The 16370-nt window shown below is 41.6% G+C and overlaps 1 protein-coding gene across 2 annotated transcripts in view; it reads left to right on the top strand.

Moving 5' to 3' along the window:
* The first annotated feature begins 1347 nt into the window (after nt 1-1347).
* scn4ab (sodium channel, voltage-gated, type IV, alpha, b) overlaps nt 1348-16370 on the top strand; it is a 33460-nt gene continuing 18437 nt past the window's right edge. For both annotated transcript variants that reach the window (XM_087840228.1, XM_087840227.1), the window contains exons 1-5: nt 1348-1444; nt 12800-12978; nt 13062-13199; nt 15196-15314; nt 15407-15496. In XM_087840228.1, the coding sequence (XP_087696354.1) occupies nt 12847-12978; nt 13062-13199; nt 15196-15314; nt 15407-15496 (479 nt within the window). In that variant the 5' untranslated portion in view covers nt 1348-1444; nt 12800-12846. The remainder of the gene's footprint in view (nt 1445-12799; nt 12979-13061; nt 13200-15195; nt 15315-15406; nt 15497-16370) is intronic.

Here is a 16370-nt window from a genome sequence, read left to right as displayed (position 1 = left end):
TTTGCCATCTAGCAATAAATCTGAGTTTGAGTTTACTTTCTGCCTCCAAGAGTCTGCACATTGGGCTCTTCTTACCACCACTTCTGCCTGCACACAGCCTTCACATGACAAAAGAAGATACATTTCATGTTAGATGATATGTTAAAAAGATGACTGGAAATTTAAAAAAAAAATTTAATTTGACATAAAACAATTTATTTTGAAAAACTAAAAATAAGAAAATAAAAACTTGGATGCCATGGAGAATGGCTGGACGGTGGTATGGCTGGAGGCGCCAATGCAACCGTCAATTTGTTTGCCTAATTGGAATTGATTATTAACATGACCCCAATCTACACCTCTAAAAGCTTTGTTTCAAAACTTTGGAGCTATAGTGTTAACAGACAGAATGGCACGCAAACATAAAACCTCCTGATCTTACAACTGTTCCGAGTGAACACTTTGCACGTCAGTTAGCAGGTTTGGTTTTAAGAATATATCCTATATGGATGACTGGTTTCCCACTAAAGTACCTGATATTCTAACTGGATGGGACAAATGCTTACTCTTGCAAGTGGAAACTAAAGTTGGAGTGTGTTATTAAGTGGAAAACATTCAGTTCGATTCAGTTTTATTTATATACCACCATGATACAACAAGTGTTGCCTAAAGGTGCTTTATACTGTCCGGTAAAGACCTTACGATAATACAGAGAAAATCCCCCAAATCTCATGACCCCGTAAGATTACAGTGGGAAGGAAAAACAGGAAGAACCTGAGACAGAACCAGGCTCAGGGAGGGGGCAGCCATGTTTGTACAGTACAGATGATCTGATCTCCTGAGATATTCTGCTCAAGCCAAGGTCTGATGGGAAAATCCTCCAGCCTGCCTGTGGAGGAAAGTATGCTGCAGGACTTTCAATTTCTCTCATGGCTGCATAAAAGCTTTTTATGACTGTTGTGACAAAAACTTAGTGCTACGTTGAATCTAGCTTATCCTTGGTGAGATTCTGCTTTCAAGAGACATTTTAGATTTAAGCTCCTCAGTTGTCATGTCTCACATAGGAATACATGCCATATATCATGCATCTTTAAAAACAAATATATTTTTGACCAATTAATCTGTTCATCTTACTAAATGTCTCTTTTATTATTTTAAATGAGGGGTTGATAATTTTATGTTGTCAGAAAGGATTTCTGACAACATCCATTTCTAAGAAGTTCTGATGGGAACTGCTGAACATGTGTGTGTATGTGTGTGATAGAGAGAGAGAGAGAGAGAGGGAGAGAGGGAGAGAGTGTGTGTGAGAGTGTGCTGACACACTACCTGACCTCTCAAGTTTCAGCCAGAGACGTAGAGTAAGGCGAGGCCAGAAGACGTGAGACGGAGAGAGACATACGGACAGGCAGCATGGTGCTGTGACTGATGTTTACTGGATTTATTGTGGAAGAAACAGCAGAAGCAGGTGAGTCTGAACGTTATGCTTTTGGACGTGAAGTGAAACCTAAGATTTTATAGACTCAAGACATTGGTTTGTTGTTGATCTTTCATTTGTTTATGGAGCAGTTTTTTGTGATAATTAAAGACACGTTTTCGTCTGTTAGTCTGAAAACTTTAAAATTTACGAAAAATGTCTAAAATTACAATTTTCACCAAAGATTCAAACTGCTTTGGATTCTGATTTAAATGTAAGAGCAGGATTTCATGCTTTAGTTTTCACTTTGAAACAACCGATCCTCGTTATTGTCCTGCTTCTCAGTACACTGTGTGTGTGTGTGTGTGTGTTACACCTGTTGCGTTGCTGTTAACCTGATACCCTCTGTCATCATATCTGCACTTCATCAGACACTTTTTAGCTTAAATGAAAAAATATCAAAGTAAATCAAAAGTAGACTCACTTTAACCAAACTGCTCTTCTTTTATGCAAAGGTGGCGCTTTAAAAAACCAAAAACACAGAGAATCATTTAATCTTTCCAGGCAGGTTTGGACTTTTGAATTTCCCCTATAGTGACCAGTCTCTCTACTTGAAACTTGTGTGAAAGCCTCACAGGAATGTTCAGTTGAGTGACCTGTGCTTGCAGGTTTGGCGTGTTTGCTAACTGAGTGTCTGTAAGCTCAAGTTATGAGGATGAACTCTGATTGTTTCACTTCATGCTTTTGCTGCTAGAAATATAAAAAGGCAAAATAAATTTGTCTTGTTGCCATGGTTTTATGACGTGTCAAGAAAGATGCTTCAGGGAATGATAGCGTAAGATGATAATAGCTCACAGTTTAAACAAGCAGGAGCATCTGAAGTGGCTGACGCAGAGACAGTGGAGTCAGATTGGGGGTTTTTTACCTTCTTATTTACTGCCCAATGTGTAAGTCGGAGAAACCAGAGTACTCCTTCTTTAACATCTTTCTGGCAGATGATGTTGTTGATCTCGTGTATGCTGCACACTGCAGCAGCACCTTGTGATTATGGAGGTTAGCATTACTATGCTACATTATCCACCCTAAATGCGACTCAGACTTTAATAGTTGTAAAGAGGGTTGGGTTTTATAAGACGGAGCACTGACTGGGTTTAGAGTTTAAGGTAAGCCAGCAGACATTATATATAGGCCAGCTGACTGTAGTGAAGAAGCTGATCAGGGATCAGATATTAACAACTGCTGGGACCAACAACTGCTGCTTTCCAATATAGCTCTGTGTGGCTGCAGCAAAGCTGAGCACTAACAGAGGAGGGTCACACCAAAAGGTTAAGAGTCTGCCACAGGAAATGGTGTTGAGCTGGTCACATTAGCACTATTAGAGTCAGATCAGGATGCTATGTTTGCTATAAGATGAAGTGGCAGCTTCTGACCAGGAAACATTTCATTTAAATTGATGATCACATATCCGGTTGCTAAAACGAGCTTTGCTTCAGAACCGACAGGTGCGACAGTTTAATCACGTGTGCTAGCAGCTTCTAGCCTCACAGGCCTGTACTCCATACATAAGTTATGCTGCTGCCCGGGTTGGGTAGGTTAGGTCTGCAGGCATAGGTGTGAATGCGGGAGTGAATGCAAGCGCGAATGGGTGTCTGTCTCTGTGTGTTGGCCTTGCAACAGACTGGCAACCTGTCCAGGGTGTACCCCGCCTCTCGCCCTATGACAGCCTGGATAGGCTCCAGCGCCCCCCGTGACCCTGAAAAGGATAAGTGGAAGTGAATGGATGGATGGTCTGCTACTGTGACATTCTTTAGAGCAATAAATGCCCCAGGCTTAAATAAGAATGCAACAATTTATCCAAGTGTTCAGGTCCCCAGGAAAACCCATGACATCCTAAAGCAGAGGCTGTCAGAGTCCAGAGCATTCTCATTCCCAACACATAACCCTGTCAGATGTGTTTTCCAAAGCTCTTCATGATCAATATGTCAAAGACATTTACATGTACAGATTCATTCCATCTGGCTCTCCTCTGTGTGTTTAGTCCTTTGTCTTTAACTGTTGTTGGCTCATCTGCTTACCTCCCTCATGTTTCACAGGTTCCAGGTTTCGCGGTTCAGGTTTTTGTGTTGTAGTTGTGCAGTGTTCTGTTAAAGCCTTCTCCATCTCTGTCTCCATCTTCATTTGGGACCACAATCTCTCATCTCCGTCTGCCTCGGCAGATGTGACAGTAGCATTTTCAGCTTTGTTCATCATGTTTCATGTCTCGATTTTGCGTTGAATGACTTTGACAAGGTGCTGTTAGTTTTTGGTTCTTTGTTGTATTCATTTAGAAGTACTAGAATGTCTTTTTCTCCTCCGGTGGGTTGTCAGTTATTAACAGTAGTTTTGTAACAAACAATGTTGTATGACTCACTTCAGCTTTTTGCTACCTTTTTTGTTGATCAAGTAAAGGGTGCACGGATCTCCTCAGTAACTGTGGGAGGAGTAACATCACCAGGGTCAATTGAAAACGTGATGTAAAGATTAAGCCTACATATTAATGACATTTATATGAAATAAGGACTACAGCCAGAGATTGGGAAGATAAAGCTTCCGTGCCTGATGGGTACAAATATAACCTATGTCAGCCTCTGCACCTTTACATGCTTGGACTCTTCACACATGGAGAGTTCAGTTGCTCACAGATACGACAGTAACCACATCACTTGAACTTGCCTGAGTAGATGTCAGGCAAGTTCCGTTACAGTCAGGATTAGCTACATGGACTTAACTGTGGTTAATGCTGTTATTTCCATAGAGAGTACAATTTATCTTCTTGTCAGTCTTTCATATCTTGTACATGTTTAACCTGATAAATATGTCACGGTGTGTTACACAGGTTTCACCACCAGGCAGTGCCAGTGGTCAGAAAAATGTAGACGAATAAACTTTATCTAATGCTGATGCTAAATGTTAGCATAAGGAGAACTAGTTCCAGAAAGAGTCTGTTTCATTTACAGAAAAAAAAAAAACTGTACAAGTGAAACTGGTGCCAAGTTAACCTGTGTGTTTCACATTAGTACTAACTTTAGTAAACTGTAAATTTACCTTTATCCAACCTCAAATAAAGTAGCATTAGTCACCTCTGGTAAGCATGAATTGTCCAACAAGTTAATGTTAGCTATTTAAATAACTGATAATTCCATCGTATCATACTTTAAGGCAGTGGTTCCCAAACGTTTTTTGCTAGGGCCCCCTTAGTTTTACAAGAAAAATGTTCAAAAAACTATTTCAACAGCCACCAAACAGCAAATGAGAGCAGGTACACAGATTCCACACAAAGGCGTAAACACAGAGCGGACCCGACGCATCAGAATCAGCTTTGTCTTTCTTGGCTTTCTCCCCCGACGGCCCGCAGACGGACACGCTGTCGGACACGCTGTCGGACACGCTGTCGGACACGCTGTCGGACACGCTGTCGGACACGCTGTCGGAGCTCAGCAATTCTGATGCATCGGGTCCGCTCTGTATTTACGTCTTTTTGCGCTGATTCTGAGCTGCAGGTTTTGTCTCTCCAACCAAAATTCACCGAGCCAGCAGCAAAAGAAGCATCAAAGTACGCTTCATATTTGATAAATGTCGTCATGAATTCCCTCTGAGTTTTGCTGTTTTGCTTCCACCACGATAAAAATCACACTTCATGCACAGCTTTCTCTCTCTCTCTCTCTCCCTGTACTTCAAGAACAGTTTCCCGTCTCAAATCTCTGTTTTCTGCATTATTCATTCACTTATTACCCATCATTGTACCGTTGTTTACAGCCCTGTCGGCCGCTGTCTTTTCCTTTTCTTTTTCTTTTTTTCACTTAAATGACCTCGGACAAGAAAGCCTAATTTCTGCTGTTCAATACTGAAGAAATTAAAACTTTTTAAAATTCTGCAAAATTGCAGAATATTGCAGAATATTTTTAAGGTTATCTGCTATAAAGAGTCAGGTCAGAAAAATCTCCTTCATGTTTTTTTGTGTTTTATTCTCAGTTACTTTGACACAAAGGCATCTGCTGTGATGTTCACAATTCTGATGAAGTCTCACATGTATCAGTACTGATAAATGATCAGAATTATAATATTTCTGTCTGTCTGAGGCTAAATTGAATCGAATCAGGACGTTGAGATCTAATGGATTATAGAAATCCGTGATGATACCCAGCCCTAGTGAGCAGCCTAGGCCCGACAGAAGTGGATGTAGCTGTGGGTAACAAGAAAAGATGAAAAGAACTATTGATAACTTTTTTGTTAAGTTAAGGCCGGATCCGTTTGAAATTCATAGCCAGTGCTCTGACACGGTGCCATCAATCTGTGAATGCTGAAAAAGCACAGTGTATCCAGAAAACACATTATATGCTGCAATAAATGCACTGCCCAAGTGTCCCCTCTCCCCACTGCCTTTCAGCAGCATGCAACAGCAAACAGGTCGTCAGAGAAGCCGAGATGATTATTAAGTTTAACATTTTCTACAATATTGACAAAGCACTTTAAGCACAAGACTGTTAGTTAATCATTTAGAAATGAATATTGTCTGTATGGACTGCCATTTTCCCCAAAAAAAAGTGCACATGTAAAACTGCGGTGTTAAGCGATGCGGTTGAAAAATTTGAGTGAACCTAACTTTTGTGCCGGTGCGCCTATTTTTTTTAAAGTTAGGCGCACCGGTGCGCCCATGGCAAAAAGTTAGTCTTATTTTCTTTAGTGTGAATCCTGATCGAGGTCTCTCTTTTCTGTTGCCTAGGATCAGGAGACGCTGGTCTTAGAAGCAAAAAATATCAAGAAATAATATAACTGAAATAAACACATTTTTTCAGACATCTATTAAATAACACGTTGTTTTAAATTGTGTTAAATTGCGGGGACACCTTGTGTACTGGCATTATTAAAAATCGCGTGCTAGGTTAACTAGTGAATGACACAACACTTTACAGTTAAATAGATACATGTATAATATTAAGGAAAACAATTGATTTCATGGTTTCTCATCTGTCAGTGGCTTTGCTCGGTAAATATCATGAGGTGATTTTCCTGTAATAAAATGTAGTTTTCAGAGTTGAAGAGAAGCGTAACTGAATGAAACACCCACACATGCACACGTGCGTGATGGCAGAAGGTTGGAGGATTTATAGTTACAAGTTTCTTGGCATCTGATTTGCAATGTGATCCTCGCAGAATCCGTACAGACTAAAGCACGTGTGTGTGTGTGTGTGTATCTGCATGTTTGTGTGTGTGTGTGTGTGTGTGCTGGTGTCTGTCAGCTGCTCGACTCTGCAGCTCGGTTCTTGTCCGCAGAGATTTCAGAGAGAAATTGGAGAATCTGAACTTGCTGTCAGTGAACTTGGGAACGTCTCAATCAGAGAAACTCACACAGCAAAATTTGACACTGACAATATTCAGACAAGACAAATTTGTCTGCAACAAACCACAAACCAGCTGGGGTGACGTTAAACAGTTCAAAAACAGCCATCAGCACTTATGAATCAATTTAAGTAGATGACTGCAGAGCTTTGCTGTTCAGATCTTCAGGAGGTTCCAGCCATCCAATCAGGGGCAGATCTAGAGAAGTTTTCTTAGGGTGGCATGAGGGTGGCAAAGAAATCAAATGGGGTGGCAAAATCGAAGCCCTTTGTTCCCCCCCAAACACAAATGCAGGTGGTTACATATGGTTAAAATGATTCAAATGCAGTAAGTATACACGTTTTTCATATAAATATAGTCGATAACTTGATTATTGTCTGTAGCCCACATAATTACACACTTTAGTTACATAAAACGTGAGTTTTGATGCTATGTACTGTATAGCCTGTATAATAAATAAATATGTAGCCCAATAAGTATAAAATCCAGAAAGTTACACAACATGGGGCGCTTCATTTACAAACACAAGTCTAACTTAAGTTTCACTGTTTTTTGTTAGAAAACAATCACATTGTTACAGCTTAAATTACACAAAATGTCAGAAATCTGCACTGCCATGAACAAAATTTAAACCTAATTTTTCATGATTTGTTGGATTAACCCTCTGAGGTCTGAAATACAACCGGACATTTTTGACTCCTTTTGAGTTTACGTTTGTATTTCACCATGAGATTGTTTCATTTTATTTTTTCCCCGTTGCCTTGTTTGGTATCTTTTCATCTCAACTGAATTTAGTTGTTTTTTTCACTGAAATACTGCATTAGTATTACTATTACTATTAATATAACTATTACTGATCTGAAATCACACAAAGAACTTAAAATCCTAGTTGTATTTTTTTACTGTAAAAAAACCTGCAGACATGTTGAGTAAATTTTTATAACTTGAAATGCAAATATAAATTGTACATTTTGTAAACATATACAACTATTTATCTAAAAATGCAGCCAATACACCTGCTGTTGTTTTCATTTTGTATAAGAATTTAAAAATATTACTAAAACTAAAATGAGAGAACAATCAGGTGTTGCATTAAGATGCCCCACAAATGATGTGTGCCAGTAAAAAGAAATGTTTTTCCACCAAAAGACAGAAGAGCACAGGGATAAACCTGCAGGCCTGACAACAGGAGGTGTATCACTCCGCTGGTTTTCTACTCAGTGTTTACGTTGCAAATGTGCCTCTGTGACATTCATTAGTGCCCTCACTGACACACAAAACAAAATAACGACTACACAACAGAACAACTACACAACACACTAAGTATACACTCCACACTAAATGTCACAAATCTCCCACATCTAAAAAATCTCTCTCTCTCGCTCACTCGCTCTGTCTCGCTGCCGTTACCGTCACTTCCAAAACTTTTCCCTCTTCCTAAACAATCAAATCCCACGTGTTGACTTATTTTTTTTAATTGGTCAACATGGTACATTTTTCCACCAATAAGAAAGAGGTGGCTTTTTTTCTTTCTTTACTGTTTTTGCGCTGTCCTTACAAAACATTTAAAAAACACACACACACACGCAAACGTGACGACAGTATTTAGAAAAAAGCGTGGCTTATATATATGATCATAACTCTGGATTTACTGGCCTGTAATTAAAATTAAAAAACATTGAAGTCCGAACTTTCAATGTGGGCTGAAATAGAGACTCAGCATGGCTGCAGCTTGTTGCTGTGTCAGCTTACATCAGTCATGTGATCTGGAGGTGCAGCGTGTCCGTGGACCACAGAGGGTTAATAACACTCACCTTCCTTCCATTTCCAGAGTGTAACATCCAACCATCTGTGTAAAATCTGAAATTCCCATGGTGTTGTTCAAAATGTGCTCTGGCACGATCATAAACATTGCTTGGGTCCTGCTATGGGCTGAACCATTTGTTAATGGTATAGGGGTGGGGGGGCACTATGCAATATATTCAGTTTTAGCATTTATATTCAGTGTTGACTGTAACTACGCTCAAACTGTTAATGCTATCTTATTTTAATAAACAACACTGTCATATGCAAAACTGGGGTGGCACTTGGGGTGGCAAGGGATCATTTTAGGGTGGCACTTGCCACCCTATGCCACCCTTCTAGATCCACCCCTGCATCCAATCATGACACACAGAAAGACAAAACATTACTAATAATATAAAAACTTCAAACAGCTGTGGTAAACAGTGAGCGACGGTTCTGCACAAAGCAAACCACGTCATGGAGGTAAGAGTCAGAAACTCTAACGGGAAAGTCAACGTTAGTGTGCAATGTCAGACATAGGCTAGCTCTGTACTCATGCATCACACAGTCTTCTAACTCTGTGCAATAGAAAAACGTGAAGAAGTGAGTGAGACACTGAAATGATTCCATTCCAACAGAAGGCAGCTCGCTCACATATCGGAGCTCCCATCTGTCTCTCACATGAAGATTGTTCAGGTAGCTCCAAGTCTCAGGACACGACTGCAGTCTTTGTTTCTGTCATGTGGTCACTTTCTGTCCTCCATGTTTTGGATCAGGAGAAAGAGTGAGGTGAGCACCAACAGAAGGTGATCTGAAGACGAGCTCAGTATGGAAACCCTCTGTGTGTGTGTGTGTGTGTATTTGTTATTATTGCTGCAAATTGTGGTAAATTCAGACTGAATGACAGGCCCTACATTAGTCACATGACAGTCACATGACAGTCAGCTGTTTCATATTGGTGCTCTGTGGTCACACGCTGTGCTGTTTAAAGTCGATATAGTTTAAATATTGCTCACTAATTTACAAAGACTTAAAGACACACACACATCTTAGACTGTTCTTTGGGGAACAGGTTGTTATGATGTTTAGGTTGGTATGATGTTTAAGTTCCCAAATAACTGAATAAATGTTTCTTTAAAATGAAATGTGGAACAGCACCCCCTGCCTGTAGGAGGCGTCTGCAGCTGTAGTCTGTCATTCACTTCCTGCTCAAAGACCAACAGAGCCAAAAGAGAGACAGGAAATACCAAACGTTACTGAGCATGTCCAACAGCATTCTGCAGGCTTTGGTTACACACACACACACACACACAGAGAGAGTTATCTGTGTTGTTGTTCCAGCAGGGTGTGATGATGTTGTGTCACACCGATAGAGAAAAGTCCTTCTGCTTTTAATGCATCTGTGGGTGTGTGCCCTCTGATAGTGTTAGTCTGAGCTGATTTATGTATTTTGTTCTCTGAGTCACTCAGACTTTCCTTTCCTTCCTTAAAGGTGTAAAAAAAAAAAGTTTTTCAGATAAACGGGATTCGATTGTGGACAAAGGAAAGCCTTTGAGAAGCTCAGTCAGCTTGATAAAGTCTCCTTTTTCATTTTCTGCAGCTGAATATTTTCCAGGGAAGTTTATGAAATATTCTGGATTCACAGGCTGAAGATTTGTGCTGGAAAACTGCTTGTTGTCGATGTGAACACAAAATCAGAGTGTCATCTGCATAGAAACAGACTTTTTTGATCCGTGTTAGACGTCACGAATCAGGTCCTCATACTGCTGTGAACTCCGGCCTTATGCATTAACAGTGAGGTTTCACTGCCACCATTAGGACCAGAACACGATCAAACAGTGTGGGGACTTAGGAACTTCTCTGGATGTCAGGTTTAATGAAGACCTCTTAGTTAGGCAGGCATTCAAATGACATAATCTTTTATGAATGGAAAACCAACATGCCAAAAAAACAGACACACTGACAGCTAGGAAACTGACTTGAACTCTGGAAAATTACAAAACAGGAGGTACGATAAGCAGGAAACAAGATGATGTGACAATGGACTAAGGCAAACTGTATAAATACTGTATAAATACTGAATACTGAATAAATACAAGAGCTGATGAGGGCCAAGGAGAGACACCTGGGAATACACACAGCTAAATCTAATAACGGGACAGGAGCTAAAGAATAACAAAGTCTGGACAGACGTCAGATTTAATCTATCATGAATGATGTTTATTACTATTAGTGATAATGGGTTATTTGGGAGGAACTTAAAATGGTCACTGTGACTGTAAAGTGATGTAAAGTGGTCTCTGATGCCATCTTGTGGTGAATCAAAACATTACTGTCTGTCAGTCTGTGTGTGGCGCCGGCTATCACCAGAACAAGAGGCTGAATGACATGTCACTGATGGACACACAAACATTCACACAAACACACAAACACATGCACACATTGACAAACAAAGACATATACATGCACACACACACTTTCAGGTTAAATCAGAGGACGCAGCTACAGCAGCTCTCACTGTAAGCCTGGTTTTGTGCCATCATCAGATTTTCTGTGGTTACATTTTACCTATTGTGCTTTCATGTGTTTGTATGTTGATGAATGTGCGTGTGTGTTTTTTTTGTGTTTCCACAGCAGTGGCACTTTTAATGAGAGTTAATGTTTTGAGCTGAATGTTAACGAAGCGTTAAATGTGTTTGTTCTGATGATGCTAGTGAAAGTTATTACATTTATTTTAAATCTGTTATTTTTACATGCGATGAAACAACATTTTAACACAGGTGTTACTTAGTGTTTGAGGTAATAATGAATTCTTTGGACTGATTCAAAGTGTGTGTGAGCGTCTCTATTAAGCTTCCTGTAGCCTAATATTTGTGGGAACCAGCAGAGTCACTGAGCTGACAGACGAGCTGGGAGACATGCAGTTTCTGTGCTGAGTCTACTGTAAAATGTAGTCAATCATCAGTGTGATCAATAGTGATGATTATATTCACTGAAAGAAGTTTTTATAACATGCTACATGTCGGAGTCACGGTGGATGAGTTTATATCCAGCTAACATACAAAATACAGTGTGTGTGTGTGTGTGTGTGTGTGTGTGTGTGTGTGTGTGTGTCTGTGTCCGTGTGTGTGTGTGTGTCTGTGTGTGTGTCCGTGTGTGTGTGTGTGTGTGTGTCTGTGTCCGTGTGTGTGTGTCTGTGTGTGTGTGTCTGTGTCCGTGTGTGTGTGTCTGTGTGTGTGTCCGTGTGTGTGTGTGCGTGTGTCCGTGTGTGTGTGTGTGTGTGTGTGTGTCTGTGTGTGTGTGTGTGTGTGTGTGTCCGTGTGTGTGTGTGTGTGTGTGTGTGTGTGTGTCCGTGTGTGTGTGTCCGTGTGTGTGTGTGTGTCCGTGTGTGTGTCCGTGTGTGTGTGTGTGTGTGTCCGTGTGTGTCCGTGTGTGTGTGTGTGTGTGTCCGTGTGTGTGTGTGTGTGTCCGTGTGTGTGTGTGTGTGTGTGTGTGTCCGTGTGTGTGTGTGTCCGTGTGTGTGTGTGCGTGTGTGTGTGTGTGTGTGTCCGTGTGTGTGTGTGTGTGTGTGTGTGTGTCTGTGTGTGTGTGTGTGTGTCTGTGTGTGTGTGTGTGTGTCCGTGTGTGTGTGTGTCTGTGTGTGTGTCCGTGTGTGTGTGTGTGTGTGTGTCTGTGTCCGTGTGTGTGTGTCCGTGTGTGTGTGTGTGTGTCCGTGTGTGTGTGTCTGTGTGTGTGTGTGTGTGTCTGTGTGTGTGTGTGTGTGTCCGTGTGTGTGTGTGTGTGTGTGTGTGTGTGTGTGTCCGTGTGTGTGTCTGTGTGTCCGTGTGTGTGTGTCTGTGTGTGTGTGTGTGTGTGTCCGTGTGTGTGTCCGTGTGTGTGTGTGTGTGTGTGTCTGTGTGTGTGTGTGTCCGTGTGTGTGTGTGTCCGTGTGTGTGTGTGTGTGTGTGCGTGTGTCTGTGTGTGTGTGTGTGTGTGTGTTGGAATGAACCAGGTCATCGTACTCACTGTAATTTTACACCCAAGGGTTAAATTAATGACTCCCAACAGCTGCTGGTGCCATAGTAACGCAAGGGTGGGGTCAACACCAGCAACACTGAAAACATGAAAGCTCAAGTGAAGTATAGTGAGATACTGCATTCTGATCTTGTTTGACTTAGTTCGCTTTTAGTTCGTTTCACTGTGACATCATAGTGCTCCTTTCTAATGAAGGGCTTAAATCCCCTGCATTTTCTTTCCCTACAGGTGACAGGTGAACTAGGGAAGTTCAGGAGATTCTGCATGATGCCAACATGGCACCTCTTTTGCCCCCTATTGGTTCAGAGATTTTTAAACGATTCACACCAGCATCACTGGAGGAAATCCAACGGCGCCATGAAGCTGAAGAAAAGGAATGTCAGATAAGAAAGGAGAACAACATTGAGGTATATAATATACTGACTGATCAGCTAAGGATAAGTAATCAGGACTCTGAAAACATATAATCCATACTCTGGCTGTGTCACAGATTGCAGAGGAAGATCTTCCTAAACCAGCCAGTGACCTGGAGGCCGGAAAACCTCTTCCCCTTATATATGGAGACCCACCTCCTGAGTTTCTCAACACCCCACTGGAGGAGTTGGATCCTTTCTACCAGTCAAAGAAGGTGTTTTTGTTTAAAGAAATATATGTTTGAACATAAGTATGTCCATAAATGTACAACACATTTCTGTAATTGTATTATCATATCTACAGCCATATGTTCTGAGCACTCAGGTGAAGAGAGGAGCTGAACTGCCAACTGATCACCAATTGGTGGTGAGTTGGATCAGGTAGCAGGGGCGGATGCCAGACACACCTGGCACACCCAAATATATCATGGGGGTGTGCTGGAAATGTTCTACACCTTCATTGATTAGGCTGCTGCAAGGAGATGCAGCTGCAAAGCGGTTGATACCTCTCGTGATCCCTAATCAACATTGTGGACACCAGAGGGGAATAGAGCCACTGGGCCATTGGGCTTGGTTAGCCTGTGGGACTCCACAGGCAGCTGACAGGTACCGACAGGCCAAGGGGAACTCAGGCTATAGCTGAAGCAAAATCTCACAGGGGGAAAGAGGTGCTCAAATTAAACTGTTTATAGCAGGGTGGGTTGTTGCTTAGTTCAGCTGAGTTGGTCATAGAAAGGAATACTTTGAGGGCATCCTGAATCCTATTGGCATAGCTTCTGTAGAGGTAGCAGAGTCTGAGAACAAGGGAAGGAATTGGGCTTAGTTAGCCTATTACTAGAGGTGAGTCACTGACACAGTTAAGCAGTTCCTTGGGGGCCTGGCTCCTAGGGTGGATTAGGTTCACCATGAGTTTCTAAAGGCCCTGGATGTTGTAGGGCAGTCACGCTAATGGTAAAAACACAGCCCTTTTCTGCGGTGCCGAGGTGCCACGTTCCCAGCCACCATCGATGAGTCGGAGGCCCCCGGGAGAATTGGTGGGGGCGCGGGAGATGTCGTCAATAAGTCTGGAACTATCGCCTGGATGCTGAAGCTCCTGGTAGCCAGGAGAATGCAATCTGCTTCTTCTGCAAGTGAGTGGTAAACCTTCACAGCCAGCAGTGCTCTCACTGTCAACATAAATGAAGACAGAAAACCAAACAGCAGTGACTGAAGTTGGAGGACGAACGCAATTTTTTTTCCACACAAAGAGGGTTCCCGATGGTTAGGAGCAAATGTAATCACATGGCAGGATGCTGTTAATGGACCAATTTTCAGTCAGAAGAAGAACTGCAATAGAAGGTTAGTTAGTTAACATACTGCTGCATGGGCTGTGCTGTAGTTTCATTGTAAGGTTTTAAAAACTGAGCTTAAAAAATGAATAGTAATGGTAAAATCCGAGAGAGGCCGACAGTGATCACTGACTGTTTCAGATTAGATAAAACAAGATACAAAGAGAACACGCTAAAAACACAACAGCCTTAATAAATGCAGAGTAGTTTGGACCCAGAAGCAGGATTCATCAGGTCATCACTTAACGATCGGATATTACACCTGCTGTGAATGGTTTAATGCAGTACAGTTGTTATTATTATCACTCGTCACATCCTGTTTATGACAGTTAAAATAAATAACATTCATAAGAAAATTGTCTGTGTAAACTGTATGTGGTGTTTATTAGGCCAATACTACTGTACTTTAATGTCGTTGATAAGGATAGTACTCCAAGAGCCATATATTTTATGAGGTGGTACTCATTGTGAAAAGCTTGAGAACCACTGTAGTAGGGCATTCCTAGTTGACACACCTGCAACACAATGTGGAGCTCTGGGATGGTTCCTCTGGATTGGCAGACTGGGAAGGTGGTCCCCATCATTATGAAAGAGAACTGGAGGGTGGGTGCTCCACCTATACAGCATCTTGAGTTTTCCTGGAATTGTCTATGTCAGGGTACCAGAGACAAGAGTTCATTTGTTACTAGAACACTGGATTCAGGAGGAGCAGTTTTTGTCATGGTTGAAACAATGGACCAGTTCTTTATCCTCTCGAGGATATTTGAGGTTGTGTGGGACTTTACCCAACCAGTCTACATGTTATCATTTGATACTGATGGTGAGAAACACCATACCACCTGTCTGCCTGTCACCTGTGTCTCACCTGTCTGTCTCTCTGCAGACCTTCATTGTGCTCAGTAAAGGAAACGTGATCTACAGGTTTAATGCTGAGCCCGCCTGTTACCTGCTGAGTCCATTCAACCCACTCAGGATCTTTGCCATCAAAGTCCTCATTCATTCATATCCTTTACGATAGTTTACACCCTACCTGCATAATGTCACAGTATGCCTTTATGACAACAGGATGGCATTTTTTTTCTTACAAATAAAACTTTATTCAGTCTGTTCATTATGGTAACGATTCTGACCAACTGTGTGTTTATGACGATGAGTGACCCACCAGCATGGAGCAAGACAGTCGAGTGAGTCCATGCACACGCGCGCACACACACACACACACACACACACACACACACACACTCTCTCTCGCTTTCTCTCGCTCGCTCTCTCTCTCTCTCTAAAGTGACATCACATTTCAGGTTATTGTGTGGGGTTTTTTCATGTTTTGTGGCTGTCTGAGATGACCCTGGAGTATAATCGTGAGTGGGTCTCTGCAGATGTCTCTATGACACCATGTGACATGTTTATCAGTGAGCACAGAGATTCTCAGAAAGCTGAGAGAAAGATCCTACAACAGCTGGAAAAAGTGCTCTGAGGGAAATGTTTTGGAAAAAACCCTTGGACTACCCACGTTTCCACTTTTGACTTCTTGTATTCCAGCAGCGATTCTTAGTCTCAGCAGCTTTGGTCATTTGGTTGTTTAGTTCGCCTCAAGCACGTGGTTACAGTACCATGTTGAAGTCACATGACACATAAAAACAATAATCAAACATTAAGCTAACTGAATCAAAGTTTGTTTGATTTAAATCATAATTAAGTGTCACAGCTCTCCTTTACTTTCCTCGTTTCACTCTGCAACCTGATTTCTGCTGGAAGAATATATGTAAACTCTCATTTCCCTCCATGAAATGTGATAAGAAAAAAATCCTGATCATATTATAAAACTTCAGCAGAGGAAATCCTGTTTAATCATGAAAGTAAGAGCACGCATATATGTGAAGGCAACTCTTAGTTTGCTACAAAGCACAAGGACTGGGTGCTGAAGGTCACTTGGTCTGATGAGTACAGGTTTACCTTGTTCCAGAGTGATGGAGACATGAGAGTAAGAAAACAAGTGGGTGACGTGATGCATCCATCATGTACACAATATCACTAGTACCTGCTATACAAGCCAAC

The sequence above is a fragment of the Neolamprologus brichardi genome, chromosome 4, assembly GCF_056152115.1.
Source record: "Neolamprologus brichardi isolate AB-2024 chromosome 4, ASM5615211v1, whole genome shotgun sequence".
NCBI lineage: Eukaryota > Metazoa > Chordata > Actinopteri > Cichliformes > Cichlidae > Neolamprologus > Neolamprologus brichardi.
The sequence above is the reverse complement of the archived record's forward strand: the minus strand, read 5'-3'. Positions and strand labels throughout refer to the sequence as shown.